General features: G+C 44.6%; 1 protein-coding gene across 3 annotated transcripts in view; it reads right to left on the reverse strand.

The window, feature by feature from the left end:
- CWC27 (CWC27 spliceosome associated cyclophilin) overlaps window positions 1–23,406 on the reverse strand; it is a 113,862-nt gene that overhangs the window by 58,260 nt on the left and 32,196 nt on the right. For 2 of the 3 annotated variants that reach the window (XR_014517071.1, XM_083465361.1), the window contains exon 11: window positions 16,095–16,175. The exons of the other annotated variant lie outside the window; for it this stretch is intronic. Coding sequence is in view for 1 of the 2 variants with exons in the window: in XM_083465361.1 (XP_083321487.1) it covers window positions 16,095–16,175 (81 nt within the window). In the remaining variant the exon portion in view is untranslated. The remainder of the gene's footprint in view (window positions 1–16,094; window positions 16,176–23,406) is intronic. 3 annotated transcript variants of the gene reach the window in all.

The raw sequence follows: 23,406 nt of genomic DNA on the forward strand, positions 1-23,406 counted from the left end.
CAGCTAACCCTTTTCTGTGGTTTTGTTTTCTTCTCTGAGTGTTGCTGCACAGAACTCATCAGCACATCTTAAGAGCGCAGCCCAAAATTTAAAGGGTCTTTAAACAGCCTGATTATTTGTGACTTTGAGATTTTTGTGCCAGTGATACAAGTAGTAAACAGACTCCTACAGGTCTCGTACCATCCCATGTTCTTCTGCAGCAAGAGTGACTAACCTGGTGCCTCCAGAAGCTGCCGGACTACAATTCCCATCTTCCCTGACCAATTCACTGGTAGGCCACATCTGGTTTGCCCTTATGGACACACCTATTTAGCACCACTCATTTATGGCTGCATCACTTTTACAAAGAACAAGATATAAACTAATATTATAAAGTCGACGTGCAACTGGAGTGGGGGCTACATTTTAGGCATGGCCCGCATACGTAAAAACACATATAGTTCAACAACCAACTTGGAACTGACCAGACACAAGCAATCTTACCTTCTAGAGCCAGCCTCCCAAATGGGTCTAACCCCCTAAGCAAGGCAGAGAGCTTTTAAACTCCCCACCTTGCTAACTGTGCTCTGGAAGGCTCTCGCAAGATTTCGCAGTGCTGAGTTCCTGTGAGATTTCGCGAGAGCCTTCCAGTCTTGGTAAGCAAGATGAGGTCTGAAATACAGCCATGCTATTCTCAGCAATATTCAGAGAACAAAATCAATAATTTTAGCCAAAATTAGCTTATTAGGGTGATTCCATTCCACAACTAAAATACCCTACTTGCTGGTATTCCTGCCCTGACTGTAGCAAGCCAGTTAAAGAAAACTGAAAGCCAGTTCTGAAATAAGCAATCAATACTCCTAGCAAAAAAGTTTGATAAAGAGCTTTGCACATTGGTCAAGTCAATGGAGAAAGAAAGATCCCTCCACTGGTTGCATACAGCTGTGCCAACTTTGATGTTATCTGGGATCTACAAACCCCCGGATTCGTTAGAAAATTTCCACAGAAGGGAAGATTTCTATCATGGCTACTTGCCCTGGGCAATTTGCTCAACACTTGGCAGAGCACACTAAGCATTCTGTTCTTTTTCTACTGACTGAGAGGAAGGATGACCAAGAACACAGGAGATGAAGTTTTAAGAGGGGGTGTTAATTCGCCTCTGTTTTTTATTTCAGTCCAATCTGTCATTTACTTATGGATGCCAGTGGCCTGAGGGTGGGTGGGAGGTGAAGAGAGTAGACAGCTGAAGATACTGGGAAACATATTGTTATTTCAGTGTTATGTGGTGAGGAGAAATACAAAACACAATGAGTGATAAACATAGAAAAATTAAAAATATGCATTTAACAAAGCAAAGATTGCTCCAAATAACATTAACATTGCAATAGGAGTAATAGTCAAGAGGCATGCAACTTCCAAGACCCTACTGAGTAACCTTTAAAACGAAAGTGTTTTTTGAAGCAATAGTTTATATAATCCAAGCTGTATAGGAAGTATCAGCACTCAAATGACATTTTCGTGTCATTCTTTCTATAGCTACTTCTACTCTTCCAAATACTGACACTGAAATATAACCATGTTAACATTTAATGCATGGGTAGGCAGGCTAAGGCCTGGGGGCCAGATCTGGCCGAATCGCCTTCTCAATCCGGCCCGCGGATGGTCCGGAAATCAGCGTGTTTTTACATGAGTAGAATGTGTGCTTTTATTTAAAATGCATCTCTGGGTTATTTGTGGGGCATAGGAATTCGTTCACCCCCCAATATAGTCTGGCCCCACACAAGATCTGAGGGACAGTGGACCGGCCCCCTGCTGAAAAAGTTTGCTGACACCTGATTTAATGGCTGCATGTCCCATGGGCTGCAGCAGAAGGATATCTTTTTATGATGTCATTTCCGCAACCCAAACGGATTTTTTTTTAAAAAAAGCTTTCTGTGCATTGAGATATTAGCTGATGACAAGAATGTACAGTGATGTTTCACGCGTCCTCAAAAAATTCTTTCAAATTGATTTCTAAGCTTTGGATGCAGGAAGCAAATTGAGCGGATTAACAGAATACTGTACTCTTCTTATTAAATGTATTTCTAATTACATAGGATGCATTTATAATGGCTCCTTTTGTTTCCACTCACTTTTGAGAATTTAGTCCAAGGGGTTCCGAATGTACCAAACAGAACTTCCAGCATTCTCTTCCAGATGTTTTGCAACATATGAATGCAATTATAATTAAGAAGATTATGGTATCCAGCTTCGGTTTCCTGCTTTCTTAATTTTGATCTCTTATACGATATTTAATATGTTAAGTACCATAATAAACATGTTCCCTGTAAAGGTTTTTAACAGTAAAAACTCTGGGGAATTCTCTCAAGACCTTCAAACTTTGCTGAGGCACGAGCAACAGAGGTGTAACTGCTCCCTGCCCCCCAACCTTGAAGCATCAAGATGCTGCATGAGACACAACATTTGGCTGTATCTAACTTTTGGCTCAAAGTAAAGTACACTGAGCATACAACTGATGAACAGTATAAGCAGAGCCCTGGATACACTGTGCAAAAATCAAAATTCTTTTTTTCTCCCTTCAGTGGGACTTATACATACCTAATTTTCTCTTGGCTATGCCCACGAAATGCAATCCAGATCAGTTCAGCACACTAAAATCCTACAAAAATCAAATCCTAGGCATGGACATGATTATGCCCATTACACCTACTGGGGTCTACAGGAAAAATAAAGATCATTCACAGGTGCACAGATCTTCTTCCTCTCTTGCAGGGGGGGGGGATGCAAAAAAGGTGGGGGTGGGGGAAAGTGTGTGTGCCAATCCTTTATATTCCTGAACCGAACCAATGCCAGGAAGTATTGCAAATCACATGGGAAATATTTCAGCCCAATTTCTCAACCTAAACGTTTTGGCTAGATTTTGAACATTCATTCAAAATTAAGCATGGGACTTCTGAAGTTCATGCAAGAGAAATTGCCGTGATGTTTTAAGAATATAAAAATAGAGCAGTCAGAACCTTACACTGTATTTTGTTACTGGAAGTTTTTGTACGCAAGTTGTTCATCTGTGGCAGGATAACATTACTGCCATCTTTATAATAAATAAATAAAGCAGGATAAGTTCATAAAGCCACTTGAATGAAACTGCAGCAAATGCCTCAAGGACATATATTTAACAATTCCAAAAATTAGCAGCCCAGACATCAAGCATTCGGAAACTAGGAACTCCACTTAAATTCAGATTTAACCAATAGGCAACCAATCCAGTGCACACTCCCCTGGAAGTAAGCCCCATTGTACACACATGACTTACTTCCAAGTATGCAAACACAGAACTGAGTTCAGACGGATCAGGTAAGCAAAACAATAATCTAAAGCTATTTTGAAGTCTCACTGAATTCAATTAGTAACAACAACAACAACAACTAGCAATGTTACTTAATGCATTTTTATCCTGCCTTTCCTCTAAGAAGCTCAAAGCAGCCTACAGTACAGTGGTACCTCGGGTTACAGACACTTCAGGTTACAGACGCTTCAGGTTACAGACTCTGCTAACCCAGAAATATTACCTCAGGTTAAGAACTTTGCTTCAGGATGAGAACAGAAATCAGGCGGTGGTGGCAGCTGGAGGCCCCATTAGCTAAAGTGGTGCTTCAGGTTAAGAACAGTTTCAGGTTAAGAACGGACCTCCAGAACGAATTAAGTTCTTAACCCGAGGTACCACTGTAATCTCTCTTTTTAAGTGCATTTGACTTGCGTAGTTTCAGCCATAGGCAGTTGAAGGTGAGCTAGTTTAAATTGCACAAGTCAAGTCACAAGCAAAGTGGAGAGTTGCTTGCCACGGCAATCAGAGTTCCCATGAGATCCTGCATGTGTCCCTGATCTGCTAGAGCCAGTGTAGCAAATGGACTTTGCCCAGCAAGTAACCAAAGCAGACCCAGTGTGAAAAGAGCTTTTAATCTCTCAGACAAACCCACTCAATGAACCAGCTGTGGGAGTACTGGGAATGCTCTCTCTCTCCCCCTCATCCGCTAGCCATGGGGCAGCTCCAGATGTTTGCTTATATTTGATATTCACGTATACATGTAGCCCTTGGAACTGAACCAACACGTAAAATGAGGGATTACTGTTCATTGTTCTACTTCTCATTTATCCTCACAGCAACCCTGTGACCCCAACCTGGAGTATTGTGTCCACTTCTGGGCACCATAGCTCAAGAAGGGTAGTGATAAGTTGGGATGTTTGCAGAGGGAGACTAATATGATAAAGCGTCTGGAAATCAAGTCTTATGAGGAACAGTTGAGGGAACTGGGTATGTTTTGCCTAGTAAAGAGGATACTGAGGAGATGTGATAGCCATATTCAAATATCTTAAGGGCTTTCACATGGAAGATGGATTCAAGTCACAACAAAGGAGATTCTGACTAAACACCAGGAAGAACTTTCTGACAGTAAGAGCTATTCAACAGTGGAATGAACTTCCTCAGGAGGTGGTGGACTCTCCTTCATTGGAGGTTTTTAAGCAGAGGTTTGATGGCCACCTGTCATGGATGCTTTTGTTGAGGTTCCTGCATTCAAGGAGATTGGACTAGGTGACCTTTGTTCCATGACTCTATGTATGCATCTCAAATTTACAAAACGTAGGGCTGCTGGCTAAAATCCTTCTCTATGAGACTATAATAGCCTGACCCAGCAAACAACACTTTGCCTGGCCTGAATCCTGCAATTCAGGTCAGGCTTTAATCAAATCTGCCCATACATGTAAGTAGAGTATGTTGACATGTATGAGAAAAGGGACTAGTCTGTTCACTTATGTGGAAGTGGGGCTCACATGGCCTTCCCACCTCTATAGCCTTTGAGGACAATAGGCCAGCAATAAGCAAGTATGTTCCCTTGCCTCGGGGGTGTTCCAGATTACAGAGCCTTCCCTTCTCCACAGAAGGCAATGGGGACTTGAATATACAAATAGGAGACCACAGAAACTGTATTGGGGTGGAGGGAGGCAAATGTGCTCCCTGTAATTGCCACCCCAGATGTCTAAGCTAGTTCCTAATAAATTTCAGCTTAGAATTTATGTGAGAAAACAAACACTGGGTTCCCCAGAAGTGAAGCAAGAAGCAGATTTTCCTCAGGGAAATTTCTGCAACTCTATTTTAGAGCTGAATGCAAAGGCAATTGGATCTCAAAAACAGTGCAAGAGCAGCCTCTCACAACATGGTGCTTTGTAGATGTTTTGGACTACAACAGTCATTAGCCTTATCCAGCATGGCCAATGGCTAGGAATCCTAGCATATATAGCCCCAAACATCTGGAGGGCACCAGGTTGGAGAAGTACAGCAAAACTATTTACCTACTAGAAGGTTCCAGAGACCATCCTATTGACAGCTTGTGACTAATAAAATCCAGGATCAAACTGGTAAGGACTACAGACCCTGGACTAGGAAATAGACCAAGAATGTTTCAGACATGCAAATTGGATCAAAACCACACAAACTCTAAAAGGTCTGTAGTATTCTCGTCCCAGGGGGCCAGGACCATGAGAGTGAACTGCCCTCTAGAGAAAAGGTTTTGGCATCAAGTCACGTCTTTAAGCTATGCGTATGTAATTTCAGAATTCATCAACAGTCCAGAGCCATAATAGAATTTGGTTTAAAATAAATACATCTGGAATAAAACACAGAAGAAAGGGAGTTATTATTGTTGGCATTTAATCTGGAGGGAAAATCCTGGTGCAGGATAAATATTACCTGAAGAAATTCTATTTTAATTCACTGTTACAAATATTTCAGTATAGGTAATGAGTGACCACTGCAAATATTAAGTACTGCCAAAGGCTACACCCTTGCAATTTAATAAAACTCTTGAGAGTACTCACAGTAGGTCTGGTAGAGTTCTTATACTAAAATTAAAAAACACACACAAAGCCAGGCAGTACAAACCGCAAAAGTATAGGTACAAGGATTTGCAAAAGCAATAATCACCCCCCACCCCACCCCCCACCAAATAGGATATTATTGATTATTACAGAAAAATAAGCTTCAGATTTGACCATTTGTAAGCATGTTAACTAGAATAACAACAACAAAAAAGCCAACAAAAATTAAGTTTGGTGAAGGAACTAGTGTCCTAAATTGTTTATGTCCTACACCAGAATATTGATCTCCCGAGAGGGCCAATATATCAGTCTTCTTCCATGCCTGGATTGTCTCCACATATCATTCGTTTCTCTTGAAGTAATTTTTAGCCTCCAAATTCCACATACACATCCTGCACAAATCCTTCACTGTGGGCCATTGCGGATCTGCTCTTCTTCTGCATGTACCTTAGAGATAATGAAATGCCATTTTCCTCATATGGAGAAACAATTATTGTTCTGAGAAAATCTTGATCCAGCCCATTTCCTTGAGTCAGCTTGCTTCCACATGGGCCTTCCTACTTCCTAGAGCAGGGGTAGGCAACCTAAGGCCCGGGGGCCGGATCTGGCCCAATAGCCGTCTCAATCCAGCCCATGGACAGTGTTTTTACCTGAGTAGAATGTGTGCTTTTATTTAAAATGCACCTCTGGGTTATTTGTGGGGCCTAGGAATTCATTGATTCCCCCCCCCCCATATAGTCCAGCCCACCACATGGTCTGAGGGACAGTGGACCAGCCCATGGCTGAAAAAGGTTGCTGACCCCTGTCCTAGACTAATCACCCAGTTTCCTTACCAGCATTTGGTTCTGTGTATCAGCAACTGGGATTCACAACTGGGAAGAGAGCTGTTGCGCTCAGCGTGTGAATTTCCTAGGGGCATCCGACTGGTCCCTGTCAGAATAGGATGCTGGGCTAGATAGGCTACTGGCCTGATCCAGCAGGACTTTTCTTAGGTCACATGAGTACTGCACATTTAGAGCACCATGATAACACTTTAATACTCATGGCTTCCCTCAAAGAATCCTATGGACCAGGGGCCCCCAAACTAAGGCCCACGGGCCGGATAAGGTCCGAGGAACTCTTTTATCTGGCCCGCGGCGACCCCCCCCCCGCCGCCGCCTGCTCTTACCGGTGCTGCACTGTGCAGTTGCCCACTTCCGGGTCAGAGGAGCACAGGAAATACCTTGCATGCATGCGCATTATTTGCGCATGAACAAGCATTATTTCCGGTGCATATCCCGGTCGGAGGAGGCCCATGCACATAAGCTATTTTGTCCAACACAGAAGTGCGCCGAAAATAGTGTGTGTGCATGCGTATGGGCACACGCTTCCCCGCCCTCCGCGTGCTCAGCACTGGACACACCGGCGCGAGGCACAGTAAGTTTGTTGACCCCTGCTATGGACTGTAGTTTGTTAAAGGTGCCAAGAGTTGTTAAAGGTAAAGGTAAAGGGACCCCTGACCATCAGGTCCAGTCGTGACCGACTCTGGGGTTGCGGCGCTCATCTCGCTTTATTGGCTGAGGGAGTTGGCGTACAGCTTCCAGGTCATGTGGCCAGCATGACTAAGCTGCTTCTGGCGAACCAGAGCAGCGCACAGAAACGCCGTTTACCTTCTCACCAGAGCGGTACCTATTTATCAACTTGCACTTTTGACGTGCTTTTGAACTGCTAGGTTGGCAGGAGCAGGGACTGAGCAACAGGAGCTCACCCCATTGTGGGGATTCGAACTGCCGACCTTCTGATCGGCAAGTCCTAGGCTCTGTGGTTTAACCCACAGCGCCACCCGCGTCCCTCAAGAGTTGTTAGGAGACTCCTATTATCCTCCCAGAACTGCATTGCCCTGAGTTTTCTGAGAAGAGGGACTGATTGTTAATCCACTCTGGGAACTGAAGCTCTGCGATTAGGAGTCTCCTAACAACTCTCAGCAGTCTTAACAAATTACAGCTCCCAGGACTCTTTTGGCGGAAATCATGACTGTTTAAAGTGGTATTATATTGCTTTAGCTATATAGTGAGGATGTGGCCTTAACCTTGAGCATGATTTTCATGCACAGTGGAAAAGGTGGCATCCCGCAGGACAGCCGTCTCCCTTTTTGTACTAGCTTTTTGCTACTCTATGTTAAAACAACCACATCAGGGAGACACCCGCTGTCTGAAGTGGTGCAGTCCAGACATAGGTTTATCACCTCATCTCCTTGTGCGAATACTAGGCCTTTGTTTAATGGGTATTTGCTGTAAAACCTGTCTTGTGATTGCACCAGACCCACAATAAACATGGCTATGTCTACTTTGGACAAAATGCTGTCTAATGTCATAGATGTTAATATGGAATGCTTTCTGGAGCACAAACACAATTTAAAAATATAAATATATATATATATATACCCAGTGGGTAGTGAGCCTGTTGGGCAAATGGTTTGAGCAGCCACTTCCAGGGAGTCTGAAATAGAAGTCTGTGGGCTGCCATACAGGAAAACCTCTTATCCCTGTATTTTAGAGGAATGGCATAGCTGAAAGTCCTGTTATGACTAGCACTTAAAAAAAAGTAGTATTTCAGATTCCTCCCCCCCCTGCCCAAGAGCAGTTCAATGTGTGCAGCAGGACATAAAACAGCAGAATTAGTCAAGAGCTCTACTAAAATATAGCCACTGATCTCTCTGCCAGGCCGCTTTCTTCCTTTTCTTGAAAACTAAGCAGACATTTCGTAAGTCTCTAGTGAGAGAAAAGAATTTCTCTAATTGGGGAGGGGGAGGTGATGGGGAGCCGTAGTAACCTTGGTTTAGATGGCAAATGTACCTTTTACAATGGGACACTGCAAATTATGTAAGAGATCTCAACGTCTGAGGGATGTGTGTGAGGGAATGAAGGAGTTTTCACCAACAAAATGTGCACAAGCATTTACCAGACCAACAGCAAAATAATAGTATTTTCTTCCCCAGAGACATAGATACTTTTTTAAAAAAGCACCCTATCCAAAGTTCCACGTGCATTTTGCACACATACAGAGCTGTTGCAATGTCCTATGCATTTCAAAGGAGGGAGCCAATCCATGTATGCAAAACAAGAGTGTGCAGATCAATTACCATCTTTGAAAGTTGATTTGGGCTGGAGAGCTCCAAGAGTGCACCTACTTCTTCATGCCCATATTAGATAATTGGTTAAGGATGCAAGTATACAACCTTATACTTATAAGGTTATAAGTGAACGTGGCACCATTGTAAAAGATTCAATAAACCCGGAGTGGTACCTATCTACTTGCAATTTGACGTGCTTTCGAACTGCTAGGTGGGCAGGAGCAGGGACCGAGCAACGGGAGCTTATCCCGTCACGGGGATTCGAACCGCTGACCTTCTGTTCGGCAAGTCGTAGGCTCTGTGGTTTAACCCACAGCACCACCCGCATCCCTGAACACCTCTAATAAAAGGGAATAAATCCCAAGACTGCAGGAAGGCCAGAATCCTTGGTGATAGTTCAAACCTCTCAGTGGGATTGGGCAAGCAGTTGTGGCATATATGAATGGATCCCAGGCACAAAATTATAATAATACAGTCAACCTACTTTCCCAAAAGGTGAGAAGTTCAAGGGGTACAGAGCTTCTCCAAGTTTTGCTTCCGGCAAAAGGATCAATGGAAAAACTTACGGAATTCTGTAATGTTCGCAATTATTTATCTTACGCATTTTGACCCTGCCCTTCAGCTCCAAAGGCTCCTAGAACAGTTTACAAGATTAGAGTAAGACAGTCCCTGCCCTCGGGCTTACCATCTAAAAGGCATGACACACTAGGAAAAAGAGAGGAAGGGAAAAAGCAAGTACAGGAACCCGTTCTTGAAGTTATGGTCATTCTAATGACCAGCTGGGATGGAAACAGTTTGGGTTGCCTGATGTCATGGCTGCCACTAGGTGACAATTGAGGGAAAGGCAAAGGGAGTAAAGTCTTACCCTCGCTATACTTTTAAAGCAATATCATGCCACTTTAAATAGGCATGGCTTCCCGCAATGAATCCTGGGAACTGTTGTGCTGAGAGGGTGCTGAGAGTCATTAGGAGACCCCCTATTCCCCTCACCAAGCTACAATTTCCCTAAAAGAGGGACTGATTGTTGACAAAATGATGCACTGTGAAAAGACGTATACTTAAGTAAGAAAAAATGACCTCTCTGAAACGCCTTAGAATTAAAAGTACCTTAAGTGCCTATTCAAAAAAGAGAAATTAATAGACTTGCCTTAAAACCGGGGGGGGGGGGAGAATCTTACACCAATGTTTGGAAAAGTCTAATCAAGACTGAGGTATTTGTCTTTATGTCTAATGATACATTTGGTTTTATATTTCTGCTGCCTCAATTGGCAGAAATATTTAAACAAAATAAAAATGGAAGTGCTTTGTCATGTGCAGTAGAACTAATTACAGTGGTGCCTCGCAAGACGAAATTAATTCGTTCCGCAATTCTCTTCGTCTTGCGGTTTTTTCGTCTTGCGATGCACGGTTTCCCATAGGAATGCATTGAAAATCAATTAATGCGTTCCTAGGGAAACCACCTTCAGACCAGGTCCGGGGACAGTCTGTCCCCGGACCTCTTCTGAAGGCTGGGGGGACGGGACAAGGGCTTTTCTTCCCACCCCCAGCATTTTAAAAAACCCTGGGACAGCGGAGGACTTCTCCGCTGTGCGGGGCTATCTTAAAATGCTGGCGAGCGGCATTTTAAAATCGCTCCGGACAGCGGAGGACTTCTCCGCTGTCCGGGGCGATTTAAAAGCCCCTGGGAAGGCAGGCAGGGGGGACAAAGACTTTCGCCCCCTGCCCGCCTTCAGAAGGTGTTCCCGCCCCCCGCCCCACTTCGGAACAGCTTTCCGAAGTGGGGCGGATGGGGCAGGTGTCCCGCCCCCCCCGCCCCACTTCGGAACAGTTTTCCGAAGTGGGGCGGCGGGGCCAGGTGTTCCCGCCCCCCCTCCCCACTTCGGAACAGCTTTCCGAAGTGGGGCGGCGGGGCCAGGTGTCCCCGCCCCCCGCCCCACTTCGGAACAGCTTTCCGAAGTGGGGCGGCGGGGCCAGGTGTCCCCGCCCCCCCGCCCCACTTCGGAACAGCTTTCCGAAGTGGGGCGGCGGGGCCAGGTGTCCCCGCCCCCTGCCCCACTTCGGAACAGCTTTCCGAAGTGGGGTGGCGGGGGCGGGTGTCCCCGCCTGCCCGCCCCACTTCGGAACAGCTTTCCGAAGTGGGGCGGCGGGGCCAGGTATCCCCGCCCCCCCGCCCCACTTCGGAACAGCTTTCCGAAGTGGGGCGGCGGGGCCAGGTGTCCCCGCCCCCCGCCCCACTTCGGAACAGCTTTCCGAAGTGGGGCGGCGGGGGCGGGTGTCCCCGCCTGCCCGCCCCACTTCGGAACAGCTTTCCGAAGTGGGGCGGCGGGGCCGGGTGTCCCCGCCCCCCCCGCCCCACTTCGGAACAGCTTTCCGAAGTGGGGCGGCGGGGCCAGGTGTCCCCGCCCCCCGCCCCACTTCGGAACAGCTTTCCGAAGTGGGGCGGCGGGGGCGGGTGTCCCCGCCTGCCCGCCCCACTTTGGAACAGCTTTCCGAAGTGGGGCGGCGGGGCCAGGTGTCCCCGCCTGCCCGCCCCACTTCGGAACAGCTTTCTGAAGTGGGGCGGCGGGGGCAGGTGTTCCCCCGAGCGCTTCTAAAGGCGGGCGGCTGGGAGGGAATCCCTTGGCCCCCCGCTGGACTTCCCGAAGCTCTTTTGAAGTCCGGCGGGGGTCCAAGGGATTCCTTCCCAGCCGCCCACGTTTAAAAGCACTCCGGGGAAAGCAGCGCACTTCGCTGCTTTGCCCGGAATGCTTTTAAATGCGGGCGGCTGGGAGGGAATCCCTTGGCCCCCCGCTGGACTTCCCGAAGCTCTTTTGAAGTCCGGCGGGGGTCCAAGGGATTCCTTCCCAGCGGATCTCTCTGCCAGCAGCGGCAGCTCTGCCGCTGCTGGCGGAGACTTGCCGGCATCCCGAAGCCTGTGCGCAGCGCGCCCAGGCTTCGCGGATCTCTCTGCCAGCAGCGGCAGCTCTGCCGCTGCTGGCGGAGACTTGCCGGCATCCCGAAGCCTGTGCGCAGCGCGCCCAGGCTTCGCGGATCTCTCTGCCAGCAGCGGCAGCTCTGCCGCTGCTGGCGGAGACTTGCCGGCATCCCGAAGCCTGTGCGCAGCGCGCCCAGGCTTCGCGGATCTCTCTGCCAGCAGCGGCAGCTCTGCCGCTGCTGGCGGAGACTTGCCGGCATCCCGAAGCCTGCGCGCAGCGCGCCCAGGCTTCGCGGATCTCTCTGCCAGCAGCGGCAGCTCTGCCGCTGCTGGCGGAGACTTGCCGGCATCCCGAAGCCTGCGCGCAGCGCGCCCAGGCTTCGCGGATTTCTCTGCCAGCAGCGGCAGCTCTGCCGCTGCTGGCGGAGACTTGCCGGCATGCCGAAGCCTGCGCGCAGCGCGCCCAGGCTTCGCGGATCTCTCTGCCAGCAGCGGCAGCTCTGCCGCTGCTGACGGAGACTTGCCGGCATCCCGAAGCCTGCGCGCAGCGCGCCCAGGCTTCGCGGATCTCTCTGCCAGCAGCGGCAGCTCTGCCGCTGCTGGCGGAGACTTGCCGGCATCCCGAAGCCTGCGCGCAGCGCGCCCAGGCTTCGCGGATCTCTCTGCCAGCAGCGGCAGCTCTGCCGCTGCTGGCGGAGACTTGCCGGCATCCCGAAGCCTGCGCGCAGCGCGCCCAGGCTTCGCGGATCTCTCTGCCAGCAGCGGCAGCTCTGCCGCTGCTGGCGGAGACTTGCCGGCATGCCGAAGCCTGCGCGCAGCGCGCCCAGGCTTCGCGGATCTCTCCTGCCTTCAAAAGCCGTCCGGGATAGCAGGAAGCGCTTCCCTGCTATCCCGGACTGCTTTTAAAATGCTGGCCCTGGGGAGCAAAGCCTTTTGGCCCCCGCCAGCCTTCCTGGACCTCTTCTGAAGGCCGGAGGGGGGGGGGAAAGGCTTTCCTCCCCACCTCTAGCATTTAAAAGAGGTCCCCGGAGATTTCCCTATGGGCTTTCGTCTTGCGATGCAAGCCCATAGGGGAATTCGTCTTGCGAGGCAAATCGCGGACGAAAAAACCTTTCGTCTAGCGAGTTTTTTGTCTTGCGAGGCATTCGTCTTGCGGGGCACTACTGTACATTAGCTCACATCTATTTTTCACTAAAACATTTCCTGATATCATTCAGGATAATGGACTTCCTATCAAACGGAAAAAGTGAGACTTTGTTTATTTTCCTGCCTATAGAGCTTCATACCCATCTTTAAAGATTTCAGTGATCAGATAAACTTTGGTTACAAATTAACACAGACCAGAGAACTTTAAAAAGGCAGTCCTTTCATTCCCTGAATGTTAGGCTAAGTCTTATCCAACATAAGCTTGTTTTAGGGCACACTGACTCCCCATGGGTGTTATATCTAGTGATGTGTGTTGGCGCTGTATTGAGGCAGGGGCAGCACTGAAACATATGATCTGGTCTTGCCCTGTAGTGGTCTTGTTTGAGGCAGAAGTTCTTATTCATATTAACTTGGCCCTAGGGAAATCTCAAAATTTTTCAGCTGTTCATGGTATCTTGAGGGACACCGTGGTTGAACACTACCCACTTTACTGGTAGTCAAGTGACTGGTCTTACAACACTAGATCAAATGGTTCCCCCAGCCATTCATTGAGTAGAGGACCTTTCTTCCTTGCAGCATATTAAAGTTTTTAATATATACATATTAAAGAGCTACTTTTTTTTTAATCAGGTGAGAGCCAGTGTGGTGTAGTGGTTAAGAGCGGTAGTCTCGTAATCTGGGGAACCGGGTTCGCGTCTCCGCTCCTCCACATGCAGCTGCTGGGTGACCTTGGGCCAGTCACACTTCTCTGAAGTCTCTCAGCCCCACTCACCTCACAGAGTGTTTGTTGTGGGGGAGGAAGGGAAAGGAGAATGTTAGCCCTTTTGAGACTCCTTAAAGGGAGTGAAAGGCGGGATATCAAATCCAAACTATTCAAAGAGAATAAATTCTGGGACATCTGCAACTCCTACTTAGAGCTGTCTGTGGAAGTTGTATGCCATGTGGGCTCTCCCTTTCTAACTCTCTGTTTCTCTTCATTTGTTTTTTATTCGTTCTTATTTTGAAATCTTCTTTCTTTTCTTCTTGGCTTTGATTTCATGTGTCTGGTTTTCCTACTGGTATTTTGAATCGACATGTTTTGCTGCTATGTTTTGCTTTTCCATTGTTGTTCACATACATTCTTTGTATTGTTGCAGTGTGCCTTTTTTAAAAAAAAACACCCAACAAACTATGCATTAAAAAATAAGTAGCCACACCTGTACCTATACATGCCACTGCATGATATAGTGTTTTGACAGCATGATATCATTGCTTAAAATAATGCTCCTTTTCCAGGAACATACTATATTCTTTTCAAAAAAACACAGAAATTCTGCCTCCAGGGCAGGTAATACAAGCAATTTCCTCAAAATACAGTAATTAGGATGACAATTTCTCATTAATCAAACCCGGCATATATTCAATATATGATCAATAACCTGTCACCGTGTCCTTCTGATATCAGCCAGTTCATGCATTCAGCTGCAAGTCATCAGCCGCTGAGTAATCAAGGGATGTGCTTGTGTGGGTGTGTACCATTACAAAGTGTTCCAATATTACGTATTAAACTAAATGCAGCACATAGCACAGCTGTGAAAGAAGCCAGGACTCAATGGTGAGGAACACTTGGCTTCCAACCACTGCATCCTATTTCAGTACGTTCACCTAGAATAATCTTAAGAGTTGCAGCTCAGCACAATTTATCAGAAAATAAAGCATTTTAAGAGGTTTTTCTATAAATAATCTATTATACAATAATCAAAGCTTCCCCCGGTGATTACTGTAGCAACTGATTCCATAGCAAATTAGAGGCATAAATGGGGAACTTGTGGCACTCCAGATATTGTTGGATCATCTCTCGCCATTTCCAATAGTGGATAGCACTGATGGGAGCTGTAGTCAAACAACATTAGGAAAGACACAGGTTCCTGATTTCTGACATATAGAGCGCTTTATGTATTCTTTGCAGCAGGGGCAGCAGCAGGGGCAGATGTTGTTGGACTCCAGCTTCCATCAACTCAAGGCCAATGGTCAGTGATGATAGTAGTTATAGTCCAACAACATCTGGAGGGCCATACATTGCCCATTCCGCTCTATAGGCAACTACCATAGCAGTTTTCCTGGGCAAGGTGATCGAGAGAGTAGTGTCGGACCAACTGCAAGTGGTCTTGGATTACATGGGCTGCTTTCAGTCTGGTTTCATGGCTAGATACGGCATTGAATCTGCCCTGATCACCCTTTTCCAGGAAAGAGATCATATTGCCCCCTAGCTATGCTCATTCAGATCATAACTAGTTTAAAGCCTATTTGTTCCAGCAAGCCTTTGGAGCATAACAGGAGTGTTATGAGAATTATAAGGTCTAAGATATAAAATAAATGTTCAAAAATGTACTAAGCAAACACACACACAAATATATAGACCACATGTCTGAAACAGTATAGGAAGGAAGTCCTAAAGCCATTCTGACTCTTTCAGTGACTAAAGCCATTCTGACTCTTTCAAATATTCCTCTGCAAGGAGGAAGGAAATGGGAAATCAACCCGCCCCCCTTGTCTCTTTGCTCACAAATCCTGTCTTAAGGGTGTATCCTTGTATGAATAGGGTGAGCCTGTGATCTGGACTCAGGAATTAAGTATTTACCATCACAAAAGAATGGCCAGGCTCTCCAGGTAAACTCATCAACAGGTTTCCTGCCAGACAGGTTTCTGCTGTAGACCGCCCCTTCTGTGATGTATGTATGATGTATTGAGGGATGGTCTTGGGCTCCAGGGTGGGCAATTCCAACAGTCTATATAAGGGCTTGCACACCATTCTTCTGGGTTCCTCCTCCCTCCGGCATGTGGTGAGTGAGGACCCTGTTGCAATAGTTTAATAAAGATCAGGCTTACTAGCTGCTTTGCTTCTCAATAGTCTCTGGCTGGCCTCTGTTCTTTTCTCCTACCAACAGAGAACCTACAAAAGGACTCTATATGGGCTCCTGGGTACCCCATAAGGGAAAAGAAGCAGGGTTTTTTTTTTCTTATAACAGGAGTGATACCATTTGTATAATCAGTGCTATTTTTTTTAGAAAAAGAGGTGCTGGAACTCACCATGAACACCTCTCTTGTTCTCTTATAATAGCAATGGTGCCCACTTGAGAGATGCTGGAACTGAGTTCGGGTGAGTTCCAGCTGAAAAAAATCCCTGTGTATAATGAAATGCTGATTATTTTTGCATACAATATTTAATAATTTTATCACTTACTATCCTCTTAAAGTGTAATAAAGCTAAAATAGAATACTCTCTCTGTGTGTATATATCCACGTGTGTGTGTGTCTATTTTTTAATATAAAAATTTAAATAAAATTATTTTTATTTATCATAGTTTCATTTACCACATAACCCACACAACCTAATGCCAAAGCAACTTAAAACTGCTTTTTCAACAGTTCTAAGTAGCATTTTGCCACACATGGAAATATATAAACTGTTCCTAGGAAGCGTGTAACTAAATTCAGATGAAAGCTCAACTAGCTATCCGTCTGACTTGTCTTTTGGTCCTTTATTCATCCAAGAGGCCAAAGGACTTTTAAGAACCCTTAGAAGATAACAGCAGCACTTAGCCAGTGTCACAGATGGGGCATTAAGTTTAAACTTCTGTATCTCACCCTGAACAAACAGTTAATATCAACAATGACAAATGTATGCACTGTTCTTAAAAGCTATACAATATCAGAGCCAGACATTTTAAATATGAAAGTAGAGTTCACAGTCTGTCCGGAACACCAGGGTTAAGTGACTGACAGATCTTATTTCTGAATATACTTTAATTGCCACATTCTATAGTATGTATTATGTTACAAGAAAGTCATTTTTGAGAGTCAAGAGTTGCATACAGGACTTCCCTAGCTTGGCAGCCAAATCCCATCAGCCCCAGTCAGCATAGAAAAATGGGAGCCACAGAGGCTCTGTCTCAAGCAAACAGGATTCTAAAGGTGAGGTATGTAAATGGAAAACTAAACAAGAAAGAAAGAAAACCCACATGTCCTTCAAGGCTAGGGATCCCTAGGACCGAAAACAAAACTGCCAGTATTATTGAACACATCTATGGTGTGACTGCACTTGGAAACCTGTGCACAAGTCTGGTAAGCTCCTCTCGAGAAGGGGATTGTGGAGCTAGAAAAGGTCCAGGAAACAGCAATCAAAATTATCAAGGAGCTGGAGCAATTCCCCTATGAAGAATAGTTAAAGCATTTGGATCTTTTTAGTTTAAACGAAAGGCGAGAAATGGGAGTAATGAGAGAGGTGTAGAACATTGTCCATGGTGGGGAGGGAGTGGATAGAGATACAGTGGAACCTCGGTTTTCGAGCATCTCGGAAGCCAAACGATTTGGAACCCACACACCGAAAATCCCCAGTGAATGCTTCCATTTTTGAACACGCCTTGGAAGTCGAACGGCTTCCAAGGCGCGTTTCTCCATTTTCTCAATGGAATTTGCCAACCACCCATTGCGCTTCGGTTGTCGAACGTTTTTGGAATTCGAACGGTCTACCAGAACGGATTACATTTGACAACCGAGGTACCTCTGTAATTTTTTCCAGACGTGTTCAGAACCAAGGGCCATTCACTGAAGATGAGTGTTGGAAGATTTAGGAAAGACCATTGAAAAAATATATTCCCCCCCCCCCACAGTGCACAATTAAACTGTGAAATTCATTCCGACAAGATGCGGTAATGGCCACCAACTTGGCTCTAAAAAAAAGGATCGGACAAATTCACGGAGGGCAGGGCTATGAAAGGCTGTGCTGTACCTCCGCTGGTGCAGGAAGAATGCCTCTGTTTATTGGTTGTTGGGATTCACAAGAGGGGAGAGTGCTGTTGCACTCAGAATTCCCAGCGGCATCTGGTTGGCCACTGTGAGAATGTAATGCTGGACTAGATGGGCTAATGACATGATCTTAGCTTGGTTCTTCTTAGCAGACCTCTGGTGCTCTTTGCAGAAAAGGAGAGAAAGAGGGAAATAGTGAGGTTTCCCAGACGGTGGGGCCAAACAAGACATGTTGTGGGATAGATCTTGCAACATTTTTCTTTGATAAGATGCAGCTGTATATGTGTGTGGCAGGGGATTTGGGTTGGGGCCATAGCATTGTGGGAGAGATGCTGCAACCTCCGCCTCCCCCCCCCCGGTTCTTCCCCCCTCCTCCATATTAGCTTCCGCAGGTATAAATTGAAGCTCCTTATACAGCTTTAGGCAGCTGTTTAAGAACATTTATGTTCTGCCAAGTCTCTTGTATTTAGTGCATAATTGCTGTTCCATTGTCTCTTGCTGCAATATTTATATTGATGTTTAGATGTTTGGCAGGGAAAGGCAAACTCACAGTTGGATTTAGGCTTTTAAAATTGTCTGCCATATCTCGTTTTATACTGTTAAAAGTACCATTGTTTTTGCTTCGTTTTATATTGATTCATGCACAGATCTTTTATGAAAAGTGGTAAAAAAAATGAAAACGTCTTGTACTGCTGAACGTCTTTGAAATATCCCAAACCTAGCATTTGACTCTTTCTTTCCATTACTTACAGTACATACTTGGAAGTACTTAAATACTTATAATTAAAACTGTAGAAGTTAACTTAATTTGAGTGTTTTTTTTAAAAAATATAAAGTCGTAAGTTTGCATAAAAAGGTCAGAAATTCTGGCTGCCTTTAAAAGTACAAATGCACCAACCAAGTTATGAATGTCAAGAAATCTATTTATGTACTTAACATGAAAAATAAGGGAATATAGTTTGCTGATCACAGACTGATTAGAATGAATTAGTTGTCATAAAAATATTCACGAACTACACACTCCATCTTTTAAATTTTACAACTTTAGAATAAGGGAAAACATTAATTATTCCCTGATGAAAAAAGTGGTCCACTGAGACTTGGAAACCTGGTCCTGATTTTCAATTAAGTACATTTACTGAATCCAGGCAGCTCTGGCATGACAACTAAGAAATTTCTCAAAAAATTGTTTGAACCGTTTGGTATTCTATCTACCATTCCTTTAACAGACACCTAAATTCTTTGATGATCACACAGATGATTCTGTTTGACTTCCAAGTAACGACTGTACTCGCAAACCAGAGGTTGTTGTTGTTTAGTCGTTTAGTCGTGTCCGACTCTTCATGACCCCATGGACCAGAGCATGCCAGGCACTTCTGTCTTCCAGTGCCTCCCGCAGTTTAGTCAAACTCATGCTGGTAGCTTCGAGAACACTATCCAACCCTCTCGTCCTCTGTCGTCTCCTTCTCCTTGTGCCCTCCATCTTTCCCAACATCAGGGTCTTTTCCAGGGAGTCTTCTCTTCTCATGAGGTGGCCAAAGTATTGGAGCCTCAGCTTCACGATCTGTCCTTCTAGTGACCACTCAGGGCTGATTTCCTTCAGAATGGATAGGTTTGATCTTCTTGCAGTCCATGGGACTCTCAAGAGTCTCCTCCAGCACCATAATTCAAAAGCATCAATTCTTCGGCAATCAGCCTTCTTGATGGTCCAGCTCTCACTTCCATACAATGGTTAAACTAAGCATTTCTAGCTCCAGGAGTAGCGCTGAGAGCATTCGTGTGACACACCGACACACTGCAGCCGGCACACTAACGTGTCACAACGCACAGTTTGAAAAGCTCTGTTATAGCCTATATAACCCTATGGAAACAGAACCCTGCCTGTAATGAGGACAGGACTCCTCACAGAAGATTCGGAGTGGGAATTTCTAACTTTGTGCCAGAAGGCATGAGAGGAAAAGTGCATTTTTTTCAGTGGCAAAGGCAATCAATCAGGTAGGGTAGATAAAATTTGTTTCTGAATTCACTGCCAAATATGGTGGCTTATCTTACCATCAGTGTTTGAAAAAAGAGAGACGTATGACCCAAAATGCCCTCACATTTTACAAGAGTTGTGAATAAAAAAGTGTATCTGTGACTCACTCACATTTTTTTTTAAAAAAAGTTGAAAAATCAATAGAACTTGCACCTGTAAATCTGTAACAACACAGTTTTAGAAAACCTTTTCTCCAGCTATTGAATATGACATCAATATCCCAAGGGTGGTTTATGTTCCTTCTGTTTAGAGTGAAATGCCTTATCTTTATCTGATTAAAGATAACAATCACATACACCATGTTCTTTAAAAACAAGCATATAGACAATTTAGAGGTCTAATTACAAACTTAGTTGAATTAAGTTTCAGAAACATAGTTGATGTCAGAACTTGAGTAGAATAATTTTAACTAAATAACTAAAAATATATGAATGATACTTTCCCCCTTCAAACATAGGATATATTTCCTCTCTCATACTTTTTTCTCCACATCGCTCCACATACAATTTTTAGCCCCCTGTGATCTGTGTTCATGGCCACAGCAGGAAGTTTTAAAGACAAAGGTTAAGGACAAAAGGACATGCTTGGTCTTGCTTGTATGGCTGGAAACCCACAATGTTTGTTTTGTGACAATTTGATGACTTAGCACAATAAAATGACGAGAAGAGGGACTCTGTTCTGCCCTCTTTTCAGCATCATAGCAGTTGGTTCATACGTATGTCAAAGCCAGGTCTACAGGAAATATGTCAACTCTTTTTACTGAATGACAAAAGTCTGGCGTGTGCATTTATGTATTAGTTGATGCAACAATTAGCATATGTGTAAGGCTCTTTTTAAGCCACAGGACCACAAAGCTATGGTGCAAATATGCTTATTTTACGTCTTCAAGAACTCAAGAGTGAGTAAATTTACTTTGTAGGGCAATCTAGGAAATGCCTATTGGATAACAAACGTAGAAGAATAAATCCTTAAGCAAAAACATGAACTTCTGATTTTGAAACAACATATATTAATGTACCAACGTCTCTGTAAATGTTATTTCCCATATTAACTCTACACTGTACAGTATTTAAACTTAGAAAATGAGGAATCTTGGCCACACACACAATTAAGTGATTCTTTCTTTAGGCAACAATCATACTTTAACCATGACAACAATAACAAGCAACACAACGAATGCAGCACTGGATTACGATATAGTTGAGGGTGGAACTACCATGTGTCATAATAGCCTGGCTAGGCTTGAGGGTAAAGAGAACACGATTTCCTGTGGGGAAAAAAGTAGTAGGCACTTAACCCTTCTCTGAGAATATTTTCATACTAAGGACACCCTAGCAGGGTCATTTTCATTCAGAGGAAAATCCATTATGAGGCTGCTGAGTTTTCAAAAGCTACACTGCACATGTTCCTTACAGAAAGTTCTTCTTAGATTGCAGACCAGGAGACACACAGATGAATTCTCTTGGTTCAGTACAAACTGGATTTCTTTACTGACTTATCCTGTGCCAATTCTTAGACGTTTCTTGAACACCAAAGTGCCATTTAACAACTTATGGGAAAGACACATTATTGCTGTGTCCAGGTGAGCCCGTGTACAGTCATATTTTGGCTCCTGAACGCCTTGGGAGTCGAACATTTCAGCTCCCAAACGATTGAAAACCAGAAGTGAGTGTTCCAGTTTTCGGGCGTCCTTTCAGAAGCCAAACATCCGACGGGGCATCCGCGGCTTCCGATTGGCTGCAGGAGCTTCCTGCAGCCAATCGGAAGTTACACTTTGGAAGTCGAATGGACTTCCGGAATGGATTCTGTTCGACTTCCGAGGTATGGCTGTAATATGTTGATAGCTAAACACAAACAAGTCATATTTACTTATTAGATTTATATCCTACACTTCCTCTGAGGAATAACATTGCTCTCCCACTCATCCCATTTTATCTTCACAACAAACCTATAAGATAGGCTAGGCTGAGATAGTGACTGGCCAAAGATCACCCACTGTATTTCATGGCTGAGTATGGATTTAAACCTATGTCTCCCCAATCCTAGATTTACATTCCAACTATTTCACTGTTCCAACTATTACACTGTAGATTCGCGCGGAACCCCCTTCATGTCAAAGGGTTTCCTAAGCAAGCGGTGTGAACTTTTATTAGGGCACATTTCATGATATTCAGCTGTTCCATCAAGACTTTACCCATGTCACCTTTATGTCATGTCTTTGAAAGCCATCTAGAAATGTAAACAGAGTTTAGCTTCTTTGTTGAATAATGGTGACTTTCAAGTTAGTGGCAGAATGTCTTGGAAGAATAATTTCTAGAAATCTCCTGCCTCTAGGTTAAACGGATGCAAAGACTTTCCTCTGTTGTGATACATGCTGCTCATCATGTTTAACAAAGGGCAACGAGAATATAATGCATACAGTATTTAGAATCAGTGACATTTGTGAGAAGTTTTTAAGGGAAGCATGAAGCCACTTTATGCTTTTAGATGTAGAATTCACAAAGGATAACATAACATGGTTCCCCTGTCCGGCTTTTCTTATAACTATAATTTAGCAGCAAGCTATTCCCATGATCAGGAGACAACATTGACACTTTGTCTTAGCAGGCAATCTTGCTGATTCTGTAGCTAGAGGGGTCCAGCAACTGAGAGAACAATAGCCACCATTCAAAATTGTTCTTCTCTGCCAACAGACAGGAACTATCATTTCAGCAATCGTTAAAGAAAAAACAATTCAGTGAGCCAAAGGGATTGGAACAGTGAATCTGTAAATAAATACCCTGAATGAGCACAGTGACACAGAGAAACAAATGTTTGCCAATACATTTATTAATTACAGTCACATCAAATCAGCTACTTAACCTTCAGAACTCTGCAGGGGGGAAAACAGTAGTTGCAACTTAAAAAGCTCCCTTAGGCCAATCCTATCTTTCATTGTCTGAGTATTAGAGCCTCCTGCATGATCGTAATCCTGCATTTATATAAATCCTGTATTTATCATGTAAAGCTTTCCCAAAGGATTCTCAGCAGTTCAGGATTATTAACACACAAAATAAAATCAAGCTATCACATACAAGAATGGAAACAATAATTAATCATGTAAACAAAATCAAATCAGGCCTAGAGCCTTGGCTGCAATGTTAAATTGATCACTGAACCGATTAAAGATTTGTGGATTGATTCATTATTTATTAGACTTGTTAATAGCTTGTTACTCAGAGGCTTCCAAGAGACTTGCAACACATTTAAAAGCAAGAATATGCACTATACCATAACCGATTGATATGTGACTTTTGATTTTGATGCAAAAGTGTCAGCTGCCTCCCTGAACTAAAGATCTACCAATCCTAGTGGACCTCTATGGGGAGAAAATTCAATAATGGTGATGCCACCACTAAAAAGATCCTGTCCTAGATTGCTATCATACTCACTCTGACAGTGAAGGCATACAAATTTTAAAAAACAGGCATGGCTCATAAAAAAGCAAGCGCATGAGATAGGAAAATGCAGAAGATGAAATCTATAAGCCTGTCTGTGTCCAGAGCCATCCAGCTGTTT

The sequence above is a fragment of the Podarcis liolepis genome, assembly GCF_965112155.1.
Source record: "Podarcis liolepis genome assembly, chromosome: 11".
Classification (NCBI taxonomy): domain Eukaryota; kingdom Metazoa; phylum Chordata; class Lepidosauria; order Squamata; family Lacertidae; genus Podarcis; species Podarcis liolepis.